Source organism: Ictalurus punctatus, chromosome 3 (assembly GCF_001660625.3).
Source record: "Ictalurus punctatus breed USDA103 chromosome 3, Coco_2.0, whole genome shotgun sequence".
Lineage (NCBI taxonomy): Eukaryota > Metazoa > Chordata > Actinopteri > Siluriformes > Ictaluridae > Ictalurus > Ictalurus punctatus.
Genome location: NC_030418.2, coordinates 20,551,568 through 20,571,242, shown reverse-complemented (window position 1 = coordinate 20,571,242; position 19,675 = coordinate 20,551,568). Strand labels below are relative to the sequence as shown.

Sequence of the window (19,675 nt, the reverse complement as noted above, 5' to 3'; positions counted from 1 at the left end):
GTTATCTTTCTGCAAAGATTGAGTTAGGTAGATAAAGAACCAGTTTAACAAACACGGCTAGAAAAAAAAAAGGTCAGTCTGCCCGAAGGGTGCTTAAATTCTAGCTTGCTAGCCAAAAGTCCTTTGCTTACACAGTGCTTTGATCAAGTTGTTGGTTATGCATTATATATCGAAAATGGACATAATCAATACCAGCTGTCAAATGATCCCTGATGCACTTGCATTGCCGCTTGTGCTGCAGCAGTGTTTGTAGAGTTGTAGTGTTTCAATGCAACTAGAAAAAAGGAAATTTAGCTAATAGAACAAAACTCACTGAATGAATCCACGAATATTGAGCACTAATGTAAGGGCGAATAGTGATCGATTAAGTGCAGAGATGATTATGAGGTTCCAGTTTGTCAAATGAGGTGATTTTGCTCAGGATATGAGACTAGAGAGTATGATTTTGATGATGCTTAATATAAAAATGATTGCTTGTTTTCCATTGTTATAATCTTTGATAAAGTGAGTAGTCATATTTATTATTTTTTTATTCTTTTATTTATTACATGTTAAATTACATTCAAATTAAGTCAATATTTAGAAGTTGCTTTGACACAGTAAGTGTGTTTCTTTCAGTGGAATTGAAATGGAATCTTTCGGTGCAAGTTTGTCCCTTTTTACTTTTGGAAGTAACCAGATTTTAATATGCTGTAGCTTTATTGTGAATGAGATGTATGCAAAAGAAACAATATTTTCCGTCCAGGAAAACCTGCAGCTTTATAGTAGACAATGTCAAAATTTGACCAAATGAAGGGTTTTTCCAGGCCATCACACAAATAATACACTACAATATGCTTAAGCATTTAGGACTTCTTCATTCCCCCATGAGCTTACATTACTGCATACCTTAAGCCTTACATGCCTCAGTTTTTAGCCAGTAGTATGTCAGGATCCATTTATTTTCTGCTCGCCAATAAACAGTAATTGCAGTGTGATGTGTTGGTCGATTATATAGTCACATTTAGCAGCAGGGCTCCTTTACAGTGCTGACCACAAAGAGTATAGTGATGGTTCATCTGCAAAGCCTTGGCATGTTTCAATGACAACTTTGGTTTATGTAAAAGCAAAACTGAACTGGAGACCTGTACAAACAAACTGTCCATTCTCTGCCCACAATTTTACATTTGTATTTATAAGCACGCATTGTTTTCTGCATTGGAGAGACCACGATTACAGCTAAATGAGTGAACTGTCTAAAAATATTCACATAAAGTGCTGAGAGTGAACATTAACACCAGTGTAGATCTAATTCCTTCTAAATAAATGAGGAAAAGCTGTAGAATGGTTTCAGTGCTCCGGCACTAGAGAAAGGGTAGCATGCTGTGTCACCTTTCAGCACTTACTCTGTCAGCAGTGTGAGGTTAACTAGGGGTGAGATCCTGAACACCACACTGTGGCCTGGTGTTTGTTTACATGTTACCTAGTGGCTCTCCCGTCCAGCTGACTACCCATGAGAGAAAATAAACATCCAGTCACCCCACCCCCCCGTGATGCCACGCTCACCCCGTACTCTGCCCTCTTACTTCCCCTCCTCAGCCTTCACCTATTCAGCCCTCTGTACTGATCTAGTCGTCCTCTGGGACAGGTTTCTCAGAAGTACAGCTAGTTTAGATACAAAGGTTATATTAATGGATTCAAACCTTGGCTATGTATTTGCACCAGTTAGATGGGAAAGTATGGGCCAGGGGGAATAACTACTAAAGATTCTCTAAGGTGGGTGAGTATTTTTGAAGGGAACAGAATCAAAGGTGATTTACTGTGTTTCTGTATGTCTAGATAACAGTTACCTTTGTGTACTTGTTGGATTTTTATGTTTCATTGTTAAATAAAGCTGTCACTGGACTGTGTAAGTTTTTGTACAATTTAACAGTTGGGTAAATGAGTGTTATCATTTTTGAGCTAAGAAATAGATGCTAACAATATCATACACAGAAGAAGTTCTGATCAGGATTGATTCCCACAAATATCAGACATGACAGGTGGATTAGATTTTTTGTTTTCATATATTACAGCACAGAGATTATGTCCATGTGATGTTCTACATGGAGCATTTAGGGGGTCGATGTGAACTAATGTCGAATTAATACGGAGGATTTGTGGACAGCTCCGCATTACCTCACACCACAGTCACTTTAATTTGACCACAGGCTTGGCACGTCTCTAGATCATCAGATATACATAAATATAATCTCTTATAAGCTAAACCTATACACAGATCACTGTTGGCATGCACGAGGAAATGATACTGCAGCTATTACAGAAAGCAGCTTATTTAGGAATGAGAGGAAAGCACATGACTGTGTTCCAGAAGGAAAGACAAGTGCGGCTGACGCTGGTGTTGAGATGGCAGGAGGAGGGTCTATTTATAACATGTTTCATATTCAGATCTGTGTTTGCTGGCAAGGCCTGGTCACATGACCATGCAGGCACACAAACAATCCAGCAGCTATACTGTCTGAAATCTTACAGACAAACATAGTTATGCTTATTTTGTCATGATGACTGTCTGCTGCACTGATATCACTTTTTGGGAGACTGATTAGATCTAAAGGCATAAATGCTGGAGTAACACCCTTCGATAAAGCTTAAACCAAAAACTGCCAGTCTGTTTAAGAATCTCAGTAGGGGGAGATAGAGAGCAGAACCTAAACCTGCTTTGTGTCGCTCATTATGGACCACTTTCAGAGAAATATGTGGTACTTGCTCTGTGGTTACATGAATTGCCTTCTGTGTAAACAGTCTTATGCCTTGGCTGTATGGCTGAGAAGGGGGCAGGGTGACTGATGTTGTGTGGATCACAGAATGTGTGTGAGGCTCTGGACACTTGAATGAGTCATGAGTGTGTGGAGTTCTGCAGGTCAGAGGTCACAGTGGTTTTAGAGAGGGTGGGGGTGGGGGGATATAATAACTCACACACATTGAAACATTCAACCCAGATGTGTAGCCTGCTTATGTGCAGCTCTCTTCTTCCAGTATGTCTCATGTATAGTATGGGGTTTTCCCAGAACAGGAATGTATTAATCTTAACAGATTAAGGATCTGTGTGTTTCTAGACATGCTCATCATGCTTTAAGTGATGTTATGAAATTAATCGACATTTGGATACCGTAGGTGTATATAGATAACGCACATACTGTACAGAGAACACACACAGTGCTGGTTCTGACAGGTATCTGAGTATAACTTTACTTTCCCTTTCACTTAAATGTCAGTGTAATTTAACCCGATCAGACCAGCCATCTTGTAATCCTAAAGTGTATTTAGAGCACTGCTACTACTGTCCTTGTGGGGGAAAAATGCATTACAACTATGTATGAGTATGACTAATATTTAATATAATCGTGTATAAGAGGGTTTATTGATTGATGTATCATATTAGCTGAGGTTGTGCTAAGATCTGCTGATTTATAACACTTGCTTTTAGAATAAAAAATAAATATAATTTATTTTAAAAAATGGGGAGAGAGAAAATGAGTTTCAAAGCATCAGCAGCACATTTTTTTTCTATCAAAATATACAGTTTTAAACTCTTTATATGATGTGTATCAAAGATGATATGTAAGTATCAAATGTGGTGATATAATAAGTTATTAATGTTTAAGACAAAAAAAATTGTTTCAGTATAAGTGTAATGAAAATCATTCTTTTTTAAAATTATTTTTCTTGATATTAATAAGGATGCTGATGGATGCTATGCTATATGGACAGAATTTCTGATTTCTTTTTTTTTTTAAGCCATAAAATGTATACACAAGTAACTGGAGTACAGAAATATGAGGATTGAAGAATCAGGACAGCACTGTTTCCTTTGTTTAAATTTTCCATGTTTAATTGAGTCATTTGAAATGTTTTTTGTACTTACACTCATGTGCTCAGAATAGGTTTATGTGCTGTATGGATTAGGTTTTCGTAATAGACATCAAGTACATTCATATTCATACCATTATAATAGAGTTATAAGGTTCTGCCTGACTCATTAGCAGCAGAGACATGCCATGTGTAAGTGAGGAATGTAATTGTAACATGCTGAGGGAATGCTATCGGCTAAGCACACACACCTGCTACTTTAGTTTTTGCTGAAGACAGAATCAGAAAATGAAGGTTTTCTTCATACTTTGGGTCAGTAGTTGTGTACTTTGTTCCAGGAGAAGGTGCTTGCATCATGGGCGTCTAATCTCAATACATGTCACACTCACAGATGCGCGCACACATTTTTCTTCCTGTTTGTACAAAGCTCAAAACACCTTCAGACATTTGATAAGAGAGCAGTGTCTGGCACCAGCTGCTGGTTTCTTTTCCATGCTCATCATTCCTCCTGTTGGTCCTTCAGTCTGGCAGTGCTGGTGCTGTGCGACAGTGGTGAGATTAGAGCCTGATCACACTGCACCATGGGAAATGAGAGCAGCTCTGCAGGCTTGCCGGTAAGAACGAGGATGCTAGCAGGACCTGCTTTCTTGTGCTGCATAATGTTCCATAGTGCTGTAGGAGTTATTTTAATGTCGATGGTGTACTAATAGCCATGCTTACTGTTTTTGTAACACAGAGTCATGAAGATATTTGTGGCATTTGGTGGAGGCTGTTTACATTTCCACACTAATATGCATTTTTGTCCTTGTCATGCTGCCCTTGAGATAACAGTGTGAGACCGGGACAGAGTGAGTGGTGCTATGCTGCAGGAAATAAACCAATATTTGTCAGAGATGGTGACTATTTATCTTTGATATGAACTGTTGTTGGATTATTGGTAATGGACATAGTTTGGTCTACACAGTTCTGTTCTTGCTTTTAATATTTCTAACCTTGATTTGAAGATTCTCTGACAGAGAGCTTGCATTTGTGAATCTGTTGCTCATGTTATACCTTTTCACATCTCATGCAGCTCTGATATTTAGTTCTAACACAGTTAGATATTAGTCAAAATCTATGCATGTCATGTCATTAAGTAGACTGAAAAAAAAGCATTTAGCATTATAGTATTCAGGGATTATCTTAATACGATCAGCCTAAACTTTAAATTGTATGCTGCTGGTGCTTGGGTGAATTTGCTCATTTATTATTATTATTATTATTATTATTATTATTATTATTATTATACAGCGCTGTTGAATTCTCTATTCTGATTGGCTGACAAACGTTCTGAGGTGTGTAATTATTTTTCGGTAAATAGGACCGCGTTACAGTTCCATATCACTTCGCCAAGTTAACTGAAATAACGGGAAAGTTAGCCTACTGTCCATCACAGCACACAGAGCTAACAACAAACAAAGCGACAGAAAACTACGATTTTCCAGAAATATGTAAGGAGTAATTGACGACGAACTGTTGAATTATTTAAAAAAAATAAAAAATAAAAAAATGCGTACCTGAGGTGGTAATATGGCCACGAGGTGAAGCGAAGGCCTGAGCCAATGATATGAGAGAGACAGAGACAGAGAGACAGAGAGAGAGAGAGAGCGCACGTGTGATAAACCGGTGAACAAGTATCAATCTTTATTTATTTATTTATTCGTTGTATTTTCTGCAGAGATTTCCCCCATATAATGTAAAGCGCTATATAAATATAAGGAATTATAATTATTACGGAATTATTATTAATAAAAAAAACGAACAATTAGCCTATGTGAACAAGTAGGCTTGTCGATATTTATTTATTTATTTGTCCTGTTTTATATTATTAGCATGAAACAAACAAAAAAAACCCATCTGAACTCTCTCTCTCTCTCTCTCTCTCTCTCTCTCTCTCTCTCTCTCTCTCTCTCCAATAACTACATGTATTATTATTATTATTATTATTATTATTATTATTATTATTATTATTATTATTATTATTTTAATTATCGTTTGCTCGTTTGCCAGCACCAACAACCCCATAAACATATACTGACTCAAAGCATGCAACCTTTAAAAAAAATAAAAAAATAAAAAACTTCAACCTTAACCTTTTTTATCTTTCACACCTGCGTGTTCCCACCACAGGAGGGCGCAACAGACAATGTGGTGCTTTTTCCTCCTCAGGAAGCAGCATCTGACTCCACACATGAGGTACTAGTGGGCTGCACTTGGATGCATGGCCTGAGAATGGGATTTTATGGTGTGTGTGTGTGTGTGTGTGTGTGTGTGTGTGTGTGTGTGTGTGTGTGTGTGTGTGTGTGTGTGTGTGTGTGTGTGTGTGTGTGTGTGTGTGTGTGTGTGTGTGTGTGTTCATAGTTTTATGGCCTGAAGTGTTTTAGACAGACTGGGGTTGATGACAGTAAGCGGGAGAGTTAAACTGAACAAATAGCAACAATTACCACAACACAGCTTGGTGTTCAGAGTGTGTGCTGTGTGAGACATTTCTGAGCCTCTTTAGCCTCCAGAGTCAGTGATGAGGAACACTATAAAGAGGGCAGGAGGATTATTAGGAACTGGAGTAATTACGGCTCTGGGAGTTTTATGTCTCAAATCTGGGAAACATGGCCTAATTCTCTCTCTCTGTGTGTGTGTGTGTGTCTTTGTGTGAAACCTGATACCCTCTAAGGAAATACTATAAATGTGACCTTTGGCCCATTTCCCAGCCTTCACCTGCAGTAGTAGTGTCACTGCAGCTCAGTCCACTCAGCAGGAAGAGACAGAAAAGGGCAGAAGTGGAAGGAGGGAGAGAAAAAGAGATAGAGGGAGGGGCATAAGAAAGACAGGGGGAGGGAAGAGAAGAGAGAAGTGTGCTATGTTGAAAGAGTGTGGAGGAGGGGGAGGGCTTTTCCTCAAGTTGCCTGTGTTTGCTACTGGAGTCTAGTAGTCCTGTACAAGAGCCGGCACCTTTCCTTCAACCTGTGTAGTGTTGTATGTTCTCTGTCACATACACACACACTCACACAACAGTACACACTGCTGTAGGTGTAGCGTGTGTACACACTTGTCCTCAGAAGGGCAACAGGACAGGAGGAGGGATCTGACTGAGGAGCGTTGGGAGGACACATGTACTGCAGTCCCGGTTAGACTGCATCATAACACATGGCCCTGCCACACACCTTTCCTTGACTTTATCAAGACTACTGCATGTGTGTGTGTGTGTGTTCTCTTCTAAACCAAGGTGAGTGTGCTAATCAATTTGTGTATACTGTCTCAGAGTACTGCAGATTTTCATTATCTGCACACATTAGAAATCAGTGTTTAAATCAGTGTATTTATGTATCAAAATGTTTTCCAGTCGTAACAATATTTAACACAGAGAAACAGCTTGGATGGACTGTTCACTCAAAGGTGTTTGGGGTTAGGGTTATTACTGTTGCCATAGTAACCACTGTGCGACTTGTGACTTGGGTTGTTGTTGGCAAGGAGCTACTTTAATGGAGGATAATGGGCTTGTAGGCGATACATGCTATGGAAACCCACATTTCTCAGATTCGTAAGTACCTGAGGGTTAAATCACAAAGCCAGACACTACCCCAATTCAAGCGTTAACTTTAACTATACTTGCTATATCAGAACAGGTCCTAATTCATGGTTTACATCCTGGTTCTTTTACAGACTTGATACACTATTTGAGTGAGAAACAGTATATTATATTGTTGTGTGCTGACAAAGAGCTGTACATGTTCAGAATTCAGACAGGAAACAGGAAGCTGTGAAGTTTCTATAATACTGTGAGAAACACCGGCACTCTCTCTCGATCTCTGAGAGGATGCTTTAACCCCTTACATTCACAGAGTTGTGTTGCCATTGAGTCTAAAGCATATTATTCATAAGTAGAGTGAAACTAATGAGAATGATATACTTATGGCATGAATGTAACTTTGGATTTGGGATAAGAAGTTAATGATCATAATTGTAAATGTGCATTTACTGAGAATAATGTGATGGTGATTATTCATTTAGGATTGTTGGATAAGAATATACATTAGTATATTCTATATAAGTGTATTATATTCACTTGTATATTATATTATACATATTATAATATTATAATATAATATTATATTATATTCACTAGTTGAATGATAGATGTTATTTGTCAAGCCGTTTCGGTAATAGATGAATAAAGTTCTTAAAAGAAAAGAGTTGTTTGGAGTAGAAATGGTTGTTGGAGTAACACAAGTCACCATTCTGCCATTAAACAGGTGTGTAAAAGGATCCTAGTCATGTTAAGAATGAGCCTATACAAGTACGGGAGCCACAAGGGACTGGCATTGTGGTGAAGAGAAAAAGCAAGATTGATGGTACAGGGAATATACCTGATGCTTTGTTCTGTTCCAGTTTAAGATGAACATACCCAATATTTTCCTTTTGGATGTGAGTCTAAGTCAAACAAATGGAAACGTTTTTCACACCACATCCTTCATGTCAAGAGTTTTCCATGAAAATGTAGCTCATTACAGTGACTTATCCACACATTTTTATTCCATTTTTATTTCTGATGCATGTAAACTCTGCATCTCAGAGTGAAATGGATTAGTAAAGTTGGCAGACTTTAGACTGAATTGAAGACTGACTTGAGTAAATGTGTATTTTTTAAGGACTTCACTTCAAATCTTGTGGCTTCTCTACTTGTACTTTTCTGTTTTTACTTGTAATTTTGACTAGACGTGTAACTTTAGATTTTTGCAACCTAAAGGTCTGCTCACTCCGGTCCGTTTTTCGCAGCGTTTTTTTGTGTACACCCAGGCGTTAAACGTGAGCGATGCGCTGAATTAAAGTGCAAATTCACTCCCTGACAGTAGTTGGAACTTATTGAAAAGCAGAAATCGGTACTCAAGGTGGCGCTGCACAACTTTCCGTTTCTGACACTCGTTTATCACTGAGAAGAAGAAGAGAGACAGCATTTACGTCTTTGCAAAAAGCCGATCTAACACTTTTTGCGAACTGGCTAACTGAGATTAATACATAATATCAATAAGCACTAGCACTCACTACGGCAACTGATATATAATATTTTTGATCTAACATGTTCTATCGAAATGTAAAGTATTTGGTGATTTGGGCACAACAACAAATAGTTCTTTAAAGCTAAATCCTTAAAGTTCTCATTTTAAACAATATACTATTTTTAAATAAGCAATGATTTCAATTAATTCAAAGTCACAGCAATAGCATTCACATACTTATGGGAAGACCCAGATTATTGGGGGGGGGCATATAATGACATGTTGGTATAAGGCAGTTGGTATAAGGCAACTATTGTTGTGCCCAAAAATGTTAATGTTCCTGCAGATTAATGAAGTGTAGTCTTTTTTGTGGTCAATATGATAATACAACGACTCAATAATGGGGCACTTAACTATTTGAATAAGAGGTCAAGAATCTAAAAAAAAAAAAATATTGTGGAAAAGTTCATTTTTTCCCCATAATTTAATTCAGAAACCTTTCACTTACATTATGTACTGTGCACTCTATGGTCTAGTTTACTAACGGGAAGTACAAGCCACTTCCTAGTCAGTGGCACATGACGTCATACGCATTCAATCCAACGCCGCTAGCTTTAGCAGGTACCCAGAATCAACAACAATGATTTTGTTCAGTTTACTGTTTATGTCAACATTACCTTTTATTCCCAACTTGACCCCAGTCACCATCAGACGGAGGTGTAATCGTCAAGTGACTAAGGAAGAAAGTGTGCGACCTCCAAGTCTTCTAAGGCAGGGGGGCATTTTATATTAAACACCGTGGAGAAGATCAAACTTTAAAGCAGAGATTGTGTGGTAGGGAAGCACGACAGTGATGCACAAACACAAACATGTGTTTATATCCAAAATGCTGCATTGTGTATAAGGGCTTGGGGAAACTGGTGCAAGCTGCTTAAAATGTTTACTTTAATTTAAGTTTATTGTCATTATATGCTGTATTTGCGCCCTTGCAGTGTAAATTCTGTCGTTTATTATAACGGAAATGATGTGTTAGTAACAAGGCTGCGTTACTGATCATGTGCTGTGTAGACAAGCTGATACACAGTGGGAGCACGAGTAAGATCTGTAATGTCCAATTAAAACATTATGATCAAAAGTAAACAGAAGTAAAATAATAAGCCTAAAGGCAGTGAGTAACAGAAACCACAAGGTGCAGTGAAAGTGAGATTTTATTATTAATTTAGGACTGTAGTTTAATTCTGTGCTTTTTGTAAAATAATAATAAAAAAATAATGAATAAATATTATTATATAATATAACCTAATATATACTAATAATTATGCATAATTTTTTATTGATGCACAAAAAGCACTGAATTAAACTACAGTCCTAAATTAATAATATATATTCTGCTGCATGTCTGTGTGTATTTTCAGTCTTATATAATTGGACAAACAGTTGTGTAAAGTTTTAGTGTGAAGTTTATATTTGTAACACTCAGTTTGTGGATTTTACTTTAAATAAACGTAAAAATAGTACTGAAAGTTTGACCCCCCCATCTGATTTAACGAAAGAATAATTGGCCAACTAATCGATCATGAAAATAATCGTTAGTTGCAGTCCTAGCATGATGTTTTCATGATAGGTGAATTCCTGTATCATTTTTTTGGACTGCACACAACACAGTAGCAAAACAATGTGAAAAACTGTAAATCCTACATTTTGAATTTTTTTTAAAAACTATTAACAAAGATAAATAGGAACAGAAGGACATTTGAATAGCCAATCAGCTTCGTTTTACTGTACAGTGCTCTCAGAACAGCATGTTGTGATGTAATTCACCACAATGACAATAACACATTTTGTTATTGCACATTCCTAGTACATATCCTTCTCTGTACCTTTATTTTGCTTTGGGAGCTCATGTTAATTTGCCAAGCTTAACAGATGACAAAAACACAAATAAAATGAAAGAATTTTGTACATAAATAGCAGTTAATTCACAGAGATTCCAACTAGAAGACATAGTAATCTAGTAAAGCTAGTGTTGGGCTGCTGGAGTAATGTAACTATAATGCATCACTATTATAGACACCCCAACATGTTAGCAATCAGAGCCAGGATACACCACCAACGCTGATTTATGCTTTCTTGATCTGTGAGATAATGATAAGATATGTGTTTATCTGTCTGATGTGCATGTACATAGTTATTTTAATTGCATAGAGTCCTGTTCTTGTGCTCTGCTTATTGCAGTGGATTGCAGATTAGAAACTGTACTTATGGTTAGATTTACTCTGTCATTCGTTAAATATTTCAGAGGCCTTGCCATTCATGGACCTCTGCAGTAGAATACCGACATATGATTAGATGTTTGTAAAAGGCTCCATGGTTTCTGGCGTAGCTGCTTGGTTAGATGAGGTTGTTTTATAGCTTTGGGAAAGAACAGAAAGGAAAGCAGTCGAACCGGCTCAGTCAGTATGCCTAATCATCTCAATACCCTTTTCAGTGGAAAAATAAAAACCTGAACTAGACAGTCTGGAGCAAATAAAGCACATGTTCTCTGTTGTCCAGGAATTGGTATGACTTGTCTATGACACTAGTGCTAATGTTTAACAGTAGTAAACTGACTTTTCTTTTTTTCTGGCTGCTGCACTGTTTTGGAATTCAGTTTTATATAACACCATGCTGTAAGCATGCACTGTAGATTTGTCTGTTGCTGTATGATGGCATGATGCCAAAAGATCAGGGTGTGTGTTTAAAAACAAACAAAAAAAAACCAAACAACGATTTAGCTCCGCATTGAGTTGACACAGGGTGTGTTTGTGTATTAAGATCAAATGTGAAAGCCTCTGCATGTAAAGATCAAAATGTGTTCATGGTTGATTTACACAATTAACCAGTTTTTGAGTGGTTAGTAAATATCTCATCCATTACAGGATCGTTTTGTGAAGTGGGCGAAGGCATACTTCACAATGTGAATGATTAATCTCATTCTCCACAGACAATTGAATGATCAGTCATAGATCTGAAACTCCTCTCGCTATTAATAGTCTTTCTTGTGTCTGTCAGGCTGAAGTTCACAGTGAGAAAGTCAGTCCAGAAGCTGAGAAATCCACCAGCGGAAATAATGGAGTAGTCCAGACGGAAGTGCTATCTCCACTCCACAGTCTCACTCCTGTGGCAGAGGCAGACACACATACTCACGAGGACGGGAGTGGAAAAGAAGAGGAACTCGAGTTTCCACATGACCTGCTGCCCAGCATAGATCTGAGCACTGAGCTCAACTTTACCTGGGGAGCGTCACTCAGGTAGGAGTCCAGCTCCTTTCACTCTTTCTCTTTCTCTCTCTCTCTGTTATTCTGTTGCGAACGTAGACACATGAGTGCTGAATAATATGCGTCATGCTGGTCCTGACAAGGACTTCCTGATAACTTGGAATTAGAGAAAATGCTAGACATCATGTAGTTAACAAAGGGGCATGTTTCAGCATGCCACGTCTCTGAAGAAGATATCAGATGCAAATCCTCATCCCACATTTGGTTTGCACGTGTAACTCACATAAACAAAAGCATTTTGTGCAACGATAACCCTGTGTTAGTGTGAGCATTGTCAGTCCTGGTATGAGTTCCTCTAAAAAAACATGTATACAGGTTTTGGATTTTTCTTCCATGCATGCATAATGCATGACTATTTGTAATCTTTGTTTCATCTCAACAACCAAACTAAAAAAATGAATTTGTATTTACTAATGACACTGTATGAGAAAATATCAAATAAAATAAAATTGAATTTTAATGCTTTATGAACGGCAACCTTACCTATCTTAGTAGTTTGAATCACACAATGAACATAAAACAGGAACAGGAAGCAACAATGTGTGAGACGTTACGGGGAAAAAAAACCCCCATGGTTTAAATAGGTAGTAATAGAAATAGAAATAGAAATAATTGCTATAAAACATGAACGTTTATCTTACACATTATACCAGCCTTATTTGCACCACATTCCAAACTCATTGTTAGGCTAAAAAATAAAATAAATCATCCACAACCAAATTGAAATGTAGAATCTAAACAGTACTAAATACTAAATACTAAATATATTCACAAAAAAGTGTGACATGATTTTTTGCACCTCGGTAAAGTGCTAGAGTGCAGACATCTCTTACTACATATTTTGTAATTAGCTTCTAAAAATGCAGTTCTGGCATGTTGTAGTGTTCTACAACATAGTGTTCTTTTGCTACTGATAAAGGGGTAAAAACATTCACAGTTCCTTATAATCATATTGCAAGATTTAACCAAAAGCCAGTAAGTTAAAGGGCAGCCTAATGTAGTCCATAGTCAGAGTAATTATAGTAATTGAACATGAGACAGTTTGTTGTTTTGGCTCTGAACTCCAACACATCACATTTGATTTCATTAAGCAGCATTTATTTATTTATTGAACCATAATACACATATCCCTGCCATTTTTATGTGCTGTCCCTCCATTTTAGGTAGCGTTTAGTAAGTGTGCTGTTGGCTGCTTGGCTGTTTTTTTGGTCAGCTGTGTTTTTCAACTTGCACAAAAGAGCTAAGAAAAGATCTGGTGTTGATGATAGATGTGGTCTCTAGAGCCAAAAAAAATGGTATTACCACTAAAACAGGCCATTATAAAACATCTGGAGAACAAGCAAACAACAACAACAACAACACAAAAACTCATAGCCAGTAATCACATACTGTATGTATCTGAATATTATATTGCTAAAAAGCAAGAACTTACTGGTGTGGTTAACCCTAGCAAAGAAAAGCTCTTCAGTGTATACAAGAATATGATTCAGGATAAACATAGATACAACATCCATTAAGTTAATAATTCAGTACAGTCTCATATGACCTTGCAGTGTTTACCAACATATGCAAACCATTGGTATGAACAGAACTGCTAGGATATATTTTTTAAATTAAATTGAGCTCTGTAAAAAGTCTTACGGACAGGTTAGATGACCTGTACCTAAATGATGAAAGAAAGGCAATACACAGACCAAAGCATAGCACCTCATATGAGAAGCATGGTGACTTGGTTATCTTTGTCTGCGAGTGAAAACTGTAAATTGTAGATTTAGAAAACTTATGCTTATGCTCATTTAATTTTTCAAGGTCGAAATTAGTGCTACAAGAACTAATTGATAATAATGGATAATTAAAATAATCGACAACAAATTTCATTATGGATTAGTTGGGTCTGTGACATCAGTGTGGAAAACCCCCGTCAGTGACGTCACTTCCCAATGGTGAAAAACACATTTCTATGAATAAAACACATCTGAAAAACAGCGGAGGTCACAGAGTGAGCTGCTGCGGGAAAAGTGCACGATCAAGGTCGTCCAAAACATGAGAATGTTTTATATTAAGCGCTTCAAACAAACTCGTAAGGGTATAAACATGGCTTATTGTGTCAGATCCTGCGACAGATGTGTATGCTGTTTAATGTGTTCCAGACATGTTTTCTTCAGTGCAGACATTACATTTTTACATTTATATCCTTATCTGTAAATGTTAGAAATTCACGCCAGTATTTCCATTTTACATAAAGACTCGTCCTGACAGCAAGTGAGTCTCCATTAAACTTCACTGAATGAGCACGAGTCCACGCATGCGCGTCAATCAAACAGCGCGCAATAGAAAGGAAGCGCAATAACTGACTAAAATATTCACTTTGATCAAATATGTTGTTTGGTGCTGTATTTAGCTATATTTAGAAACAAAAGTAATTGTGTTTTTTATGAGAGCAGAAACTGTAATGTGGTTATAAAATGTAATTGTATATAAATGTAAGAAGTGTCATACATTTACAGAATAAAGGAACATGTTACTGTGTTCAGATGATAACATTCAGTTCAACATTCAACCTCTTACCAGTTAACACTTACTTTGTGCTTTTGTTTTTCTTTCTTTTTTATTTATTTATTTATTTATTTATTTATTTTTAGCATTTTTAATATAGTGATTTAACTTCTGCTTTAAAGCTTGTGGACAATCAGTTGTTTTTTTGTTTTCAAAATATAATACTGATATTTTAAAAAATCCTTTGCACAATGTATAGCATAACCCACATAGATACATTTAATACCTTTTTCATAGCCTTCAATATGCACAGTGTTTGAAGGACAACATTGGGCAGAATGTGAAATAACATGTTTTTTTTTTTTTTTTTTAAATACAGAAAATAAAAACTGGCCTTTTAATCCAACCAATTGCTTAATTGAAAAAAATATTGTCAGATGAATCGATTATCAAAATAATTGTTAGTTGCAGCTCTAGACGTAATGTTCCCTGAAATGTGGGCATGTGGGTACAATATGGGTATAAAAAGCACAACAGTTTCTACTGTATATTTAATGTAAATACGCTCATGTTGAATGTGACTTTCTGAATTTATTGTGCAGTGCCAAGATTGTCTTGCCAGTCGTTTTTCTATTGAATTATTTACAGACTGTGCTACGAATTGAAAATATTGTTTTATATACTGTATCTCTGCATCTGACACACAGTCTTTGCCACATGTGTGCAGTTCAAAAGAAAAGCTAAGCCGTACACCTGGCCTGACAATCCCTTTGAGTTTAAAAGGCAGATTAACGCTGCAGGTGTTGAATGAGTTTCCAGAGTTCTGTGACTCACTGTTGTGGAAAATTTGCTAGAAGCTGCTATTCTTCTGGCATGCTAGGCAGGCCTGTGCACGAACCTGTGTGCCGCTGGAGTGGTAGTGCAGGTATAATGGAAACATTAATTATTTAACTTCTTTGCAGAGTAATGTAATTAAAAGGCACATGACATCTAGAAGGATTTTTGTTTTATTATTATTACCCCATTTTCTCCTAGTTGGGTCATTTTCAATTCCCACCAACTAGCAAATCTTCCTCTTATCACATGATGGCTAACAGCCAGGGCGTGTGGGGGCTTGCAAGTGCTTCCTCTGAGAAGCCAGCCACTGCATCTTTTCCAAGGGCTTCTTATGCTATGACACAAGACAGACACAAGACAAGACCACTCAGAGGAAAGCACTAACTGCTCTCTATTCATACATGATTCACAAACGTCCATGATTGGTTAGCATCACACTGATTGACAGGTCAGAGAGTAATGCCATCCTTCATACAGTCAATTTTGTTTCTTGGACTTCTGGAGAAAAAGGAGATAAAATGAGCAAAAAAGCATATGTGTGTGGGTGTGCTTGTGTATGCATGATTTCACAGCTGCATGTGTTCATTTTAGTGGAAAAACTTTTCCAAAGTTAACTAAAACTTCCAAGCATAATTGCTAAATAAGGTAGGTCTACTGTGCAGCGTTTAGAATCTGGGTTGTTTGATAAAAATCCCAACTGAAGTACTGTATATAGATCCAAATCTCATAGTGCTCCACCCACTTCTGAAACCACAGCTACACCCTTGCAGACAAGTGATTAATTATTAACGCAAGAACGTGAAGCCATCAGCCATCTGAGAGCTTTATGAAATGTGCTAGTCAGCGAATGATCATTATGCTTATTGCATCAGCTATTCAGGGGCATGTTTTGGAAAGAAAACAACATGGCTCTTAGGATGTGTTAGGATTTCATGGTCAAGCATATCTCTATGTGTGTGTGTGTGTTCATGTGTATGAATTGTACGAATAAGTAGCAGTAAGCCGGGTGAGAAAGGAGACCCCCTGCTGGGAGATGTGCAGTATTACATGGAAGCCAGTCCACCATTGGTGGCCATTGTAATGAGGTAATAGATAGCAGAATGCAGTCAGACACCAACCAGGCCCAAACCTGTGTGATATAGCAAAGTGCATGTTATGCACGTTTCTTTCAGCCCACATCTAATAATGTGCACACATCCTGTGTAAACACAAGGAAAGTAAATGCATCCGCTTTTCAATAACTCTTAAACAAAGCTGACAAAAGCATGGCCTCAAGCTTAAAGTGCATTGCAGAATCCCAAAGGTGTTACAGTACCACAGAGGAAGTTACAGTGTCACAAACATTATTACAGAAAATATCCAAAATATTTTGCTACTACCACTAAGCTCTGATTCACTGATTTGATGTACGCGCACAGACTTAGCAAGTTTCATAATGGTGGAAAACAGTTTATTATATAAAACTATGTAGACCATTTGGTCTGCAACACAGTCTTTTTGAATTTGTTAATAATTTGGCAACATTGTCGTGGGTGCTGTGCTGCCCATGTTTCCTGTTAAAGTCCATCACAACCTTGTGACAACCTCTTTATCCAGCCATGAGAATTTTTTCAAAATGCTCTTCTTTTCTATACATATAATTTTTTATTACTATATATATATATATATATATATATATATATATATATATATATATATATATATATATATATATATATACATACATATACAGTAGTCTCAGGTAGAATTAGTGCAGTTTTATAAGGAAATGAGATGTAAGTTTTATGGAGCATCTTGCAGAACCAGCCATGGAGACTTTGGAGACTTTAACTGTTGCACTTGCTTCTTATTTTTGCAGTAAAATCCAGCAGCCATCATTATGTTTTTTTGTCTGAAAAGTGTCTCTTAACACTTAATATGCTGATTTCTCTACTGACATGCAAACATTTTTCTGTAACTTTTAATTTTGTGTCGGAAAACTAATGTTTGGAAATCTAAAATGTTTTTGTTTGTACTGACTCGATAATGTAGAAGTCATAAAATAAAAATCTATAACAAAGTTTGTACTAAAAAAACAAACAAACATAGGGTGCCTAAGATTTTTGCACAGTACTGTGTGTGTGTGTGTGCGCATATATATATATATATATATATATATATATATATATATATATATATATATATATATATATATATATATATATATATATAAACTAACATTTTGTTAAAAAGTGTTTATTTCCCCTGCACTATAACCAATAATTTACTAGATTGGAAAAAGACAGAAAGCAATAGGGGATATGTAACATACACACAAACGCACGGCTTGCAGGCAAGGGCTTGCCATTCACACCCTGTTTCTCCTCTCACATCTGGCAGGGTGTGCTATTAAGATTAAGGGCGTGTTTGTAGGTTGAAAACTGCAGTTTTTTTCAACATAATTTCTATGAAAGACAGCAGTACATGGTGTTATTACCTTACAGCTTACATTGTGAATGAATGCCAGAAGGTGACCTTGTTATTATCACTTGTGATTACTATGTGAGTGTGTTTCCATTTGCGGTTGGGAATGATTGATTGCCATAGAGTTTCAGTTGGAAGAGAAAAATGTGCTAGATAAATATTAGCTTCACTCTATGCATGTCTCCTTAAAATGAAGGCACAGAGGGAGAATTACTGAGGTTGAAAAGACAGAGGCAGCATGAGGGCAATGTGCCTGTACAAGCTGGTGCTATTGTATTGGCCAGTGACTCAGCAGCTGTGATTCAGCACCAGAAGCAGGAGCATGAGAGTGGTTATAATGTACAGCTCTCTCTTGATGCTTGTTTCATGAGGCTGACACCATCTGTATGACTGTGCTTGTGTTGGCAAATCAAAAGGATTTGGGTAGAAATAAATAGATTTTTGTATCTGCTTGCTGCCACTTGGAGTGCTCAAAACAGCTTGGTGTGCTGTGTTTGTGCATGGGGTGTTTTCGCATTGTGGAATGGTGTGCACTGGTTTCAGGATTTCTGTGTAGAATAAACCGCTGGCATCTTTTTTTTAATTGCCAAAGTTTATTTCTATTATTCTCTTTTGCTGAATCCCATATAGCCAAGATGGAGAGGCAGTTTCCACAGATAGCTCATCTGTTCCACAGCTCCAGTCAGCTGGAATGATTCAGGAAAATGCACCATCACACCAGTCCTCAGCAACACTGGTGGACCGTGAGCTCCAAGAAGCCTTTAAGGAATGTGAGGAACAAATAGCCTCTTTTGGCATGTCCTCACACTCAATCACGTCATGCAGTACAGATCAGACTGACAGCTGTCTGTCGGAGGCCGTGTCTGCAACTGATAATGAGAAACTCAAGAGTACAAGTATCAAGGAGGATCCTATGTCACTGTCAATTTCACTCGCAGAATCTCAAAAAGGATGTGACCAGAGTTGCCATGGAAATCTTGGAGCACAAACTACTGATTTAGGATCTTGCACAGAGGAGACTGTGTTTAGCTTCAGAGACTATATACTAGGGAAAACACAACCAGAGCATGCCAGGACCGAAGATCCCAAAGAACACAGTGAGAAATTGAACACTGAACCAAAGGAAGAATTTCATAAAGAGCCTGAAAGGGAAACAAACATTGACAAAACAAAATCGGAAAATGGACTAAATAAAATATATGAAATACAAGAAGTATCAGAAGGTGTCAGCTTAGTAGTTTCCAAGGACTGTCTAAATGAGGAGGGTAAATCTATAACAGGTACTGTGGAAAAGCCACAGATGACACCTGATACAGGCACACAAATTATTACCACTACAGTCATGGATAATAAATCACCAAAAGGATTTTCTACAGAAAATGACATTAATCGTTGTTCCATGTCAGAGAACTCTGATTGGGATAAAATACAACTAAACACACAGACATCGCTGGAATCAGAGAAGCACGTACAAATTATTACTCAAACAAAGACTCAGTCAGAAACAAACCCTAACATTAAGACAAAAGCAGATAATCAAATTGAGTTGTTAGACAACCTTGGGCAGCTGGGGCATCTCTGCTCCTCATCTCCAGAGTCTTTATCGAATCAGGCTCATCTTATCCCACTGGAGAATACACCTGCCCCCACACTGGACCATCTGCAGAGTACTGAAGAACA

At 37.3% G+C, this 19,675-nt stretch overlaps 1 protein-coding gene across 1 annotated transcript; it reads left to right on the top strand.

Moving 5' to 3' along the window:
• Window positions 1–1,616: 1,616 nt before the first annotated feature.
• On the top strand, window positions 1,617–19,669 carry LOC124627703 (uncharacterized). The gene is made up of 7 exons (XM_053679045.1): window positions 1,617–1,755; window positions 4,373–4,463; window positions 6,019–6,084; window positions 11,934–12,172; window positions 16,528–16,617; window positions 18,626–19,275; window positions 19,608–19,669. Exons 2-7 carry the CDS (start codon window positions 4,431–4,433, stop codon window positions 19,667–19,669), a joined length of 1,140 nt encoding a protein of 379 aa, XP_053535020.1. The 5' UTR covers window positions 1,617–1,755; window positions 4,373–4,430.
• The last annotated feature ends 6 nt before the right edge of the window (window positions 19,670–19,675 follow it).

Excerpts from the sequence above, each read along its gene's own strand:
- LOC124627703 (XM_053679045.1), top strand. The coding sequence starts at position 4,431 with ATGGGAAATGAGAGCAGCTCTGCAGGCTTGCCG. Across the intron at positions 6,085-11,933 it reads CATCTGACTCCACACATGAG|GCTGAAGTTCACAGTGAGAA; the intron begins GTACTAGTGGGC and ends TGTGTCTGTCAG. Across the intron at positions 19,276-19,607 it reads GGAGGGTAAATCTATAACAG|GCTCATCTTATCCCACTGGA; the intron begins GTACTGTGGAAA and ends TTATCGAATCAG.